We start from the raw sequence: 1,713 nt of genomic DNA, 5'->3' as shown, positions 1-1,713 counted from the left end.
ACTTTCATCAGCCACGACAATGACTTCACTTGACTCAACAGGTCTTAGCAAGCCCAGTTTATTGCTCAATGATTGAAGGGTACTCTTAAATGGGTTGGTTATGCTGCACTGGTATAGGCCACAGTTACGGTCTTACTTGGCTTGCCGGGTCTTCTCAAGCACAGCATATCTCCAAAGGTCTCCGTCACTTGTCATCGCCTCGGTTAGGCCCACTGTTCTTGTCAAACCATGCAACCCATGCTAACATGGGAAAAAAAGGTCATATGATGATAATGACGAAGATGTACATTGAAGAAGTAAACTCTGATTTACCTTAAGGTTAGTGTAAAATTCATCCAAGACTAAACTCATAGACCTTGTCAAGTTTGAAACGTATGAAGTTTCATTCTGTAAGGCTTCTTCAAAAGTCTCAAAGTCAGTCATCCATTCCACTGCAAATTCATGGCTCACAATATCTGTCTGCACCAAAAACAAAAAGAAAAAAAAACAATGAGTAATGAAGGAGCTAAAATGTATCCGCGAAGATAGCATACAGGCTACGGAACAGATGGAGAGAGGTTAACCCTTTCGTTATTGTATTTATTTTAAGATGCTCTGTGTTTCTTTCAATTAATTTTAAATATAACAAAGAATTTAGTAAAATAACTTAGTTATCATTCAGCTTGTGTTAGGAACATAAATTGTGACTAAGGTTTGGTGGAAGATATTAATTCAAAACTCATGAAAACAAGACATTTGTACTACAGAGCCAGAGGCAGTTTCAGCCGGGTTGGTAACGAAAGCGTTAAGAATTGTTTCTCTATTATATATTTCAACCCTTTCGTTACCATATTTCTGTTGAGATGCTCTGTGTTTCTTTCAATTAATTTCAAATATAACAAAGAATTTAGTAAAATAACTAAGTTATCATTAAGCTAGTGTTAGGGACATAAATTGCGAGTAAGGTTTGGTGGAAGATTTTAATTCAGAACTCATGAAAACAAGACATTTGTACTACAGAACCAGAGGCAGTTTCAGCCGGGTTGGTAACAAAAGCGTTAAGAATTGTTTCTCTATTATATATTTTAACACTTTCGTTACTGCATTTATTTTGAGATGCTCTTTGTTTCTTTCAATTACTTTAAATATAACAAAGAATTTAGTAAAATAACTTAGTTATCATTCATCTAGTATTAGGACCATAAATTGTGACTACGGTTTGGTGGAAGATTTTGATGCAAAACTTATAGAAACAAGACATTTGTACTCAGAGCCAGAGGCAGTTTCAGCCAGGTTGGTAATGGAGGGGTTAAATCCCTTTGGCATTCAGATTACTGTGTCAAATGTAAAGGCTTATTTTTATCTTTTCTTTTATTTGTTTCAGTCATTAGAATGCGGCCATGCTGGGGCACTGCCTTGAAGAACAGTTTGTCAAACGAATTGACCCCAGAACTTATCTTTTTCAAGTTTGGTATTTTTTATATTTTTGTCTCTTTTGCCAGACTGCTAAGTTACAGGGATGTAAACACACCAACACTGCTAGTGAGTGGCTGTGTGGGACGAACACAAAATCACACATATATATCTTTTACATTTTTCAGTCATTAGACTGTGGCCATGCTGGGGCACCACCTTGAAGAATTTTAGTCAAATGAATCGACCCCAGGACCTTTTTTTTGAAACCTAATACTTATTCTGTCAATTTCTTTTGCCAAACCACTAAATTACAGGGAC

General features: G+C 36.1%; 1 protein-coding gene across 1 annotated transcript in view; it reads right to left on the bottom strand.

The window, feature by feature from the left end:
* Positions 1 to 225: 225 nt before the first annotated feature.
* The window catches only part of LOC106882436 (GPN-loop GTPase 1-like), a gene marked incomplete at its 5' end in the record, with an annotated part of 9,130 nt that continues 7,642 nt past the window's right edge, over positions 226 to 1,713 (bottom strand). Inside the window, one exon of the mRNA XM_014933116.2 lies at positions 226 to 459. Coding sequence (XP_014788602.2) covers positions 241 to 459 — 219 coding nt within the window. The remainder of the gene's footprint in view (positions 460 to 1,713) is intronic.

This window comes from Octopus bimaculoides, unplaced genomic scaffold (genome assembly GCF_001194135.2).
Source record: "Octopus bimaculoides isolate UCB-OBI-ISO-001 unplaced genomic scaffold, ASM119413v2 Scaffold_208799, whole genome shotgun sequence".
In the NCBI taxonomy this organism is placed as follows: domain Eukaryota; kingdom Metazoa; phylum Mollusca; class Cephalopoda; order Octopoda; family Octopodidae; genus Octopus; species Octopus bimaculoides.
This window is presented reverse-complemented; position numbering and strand designations above follow the sequence as displayed.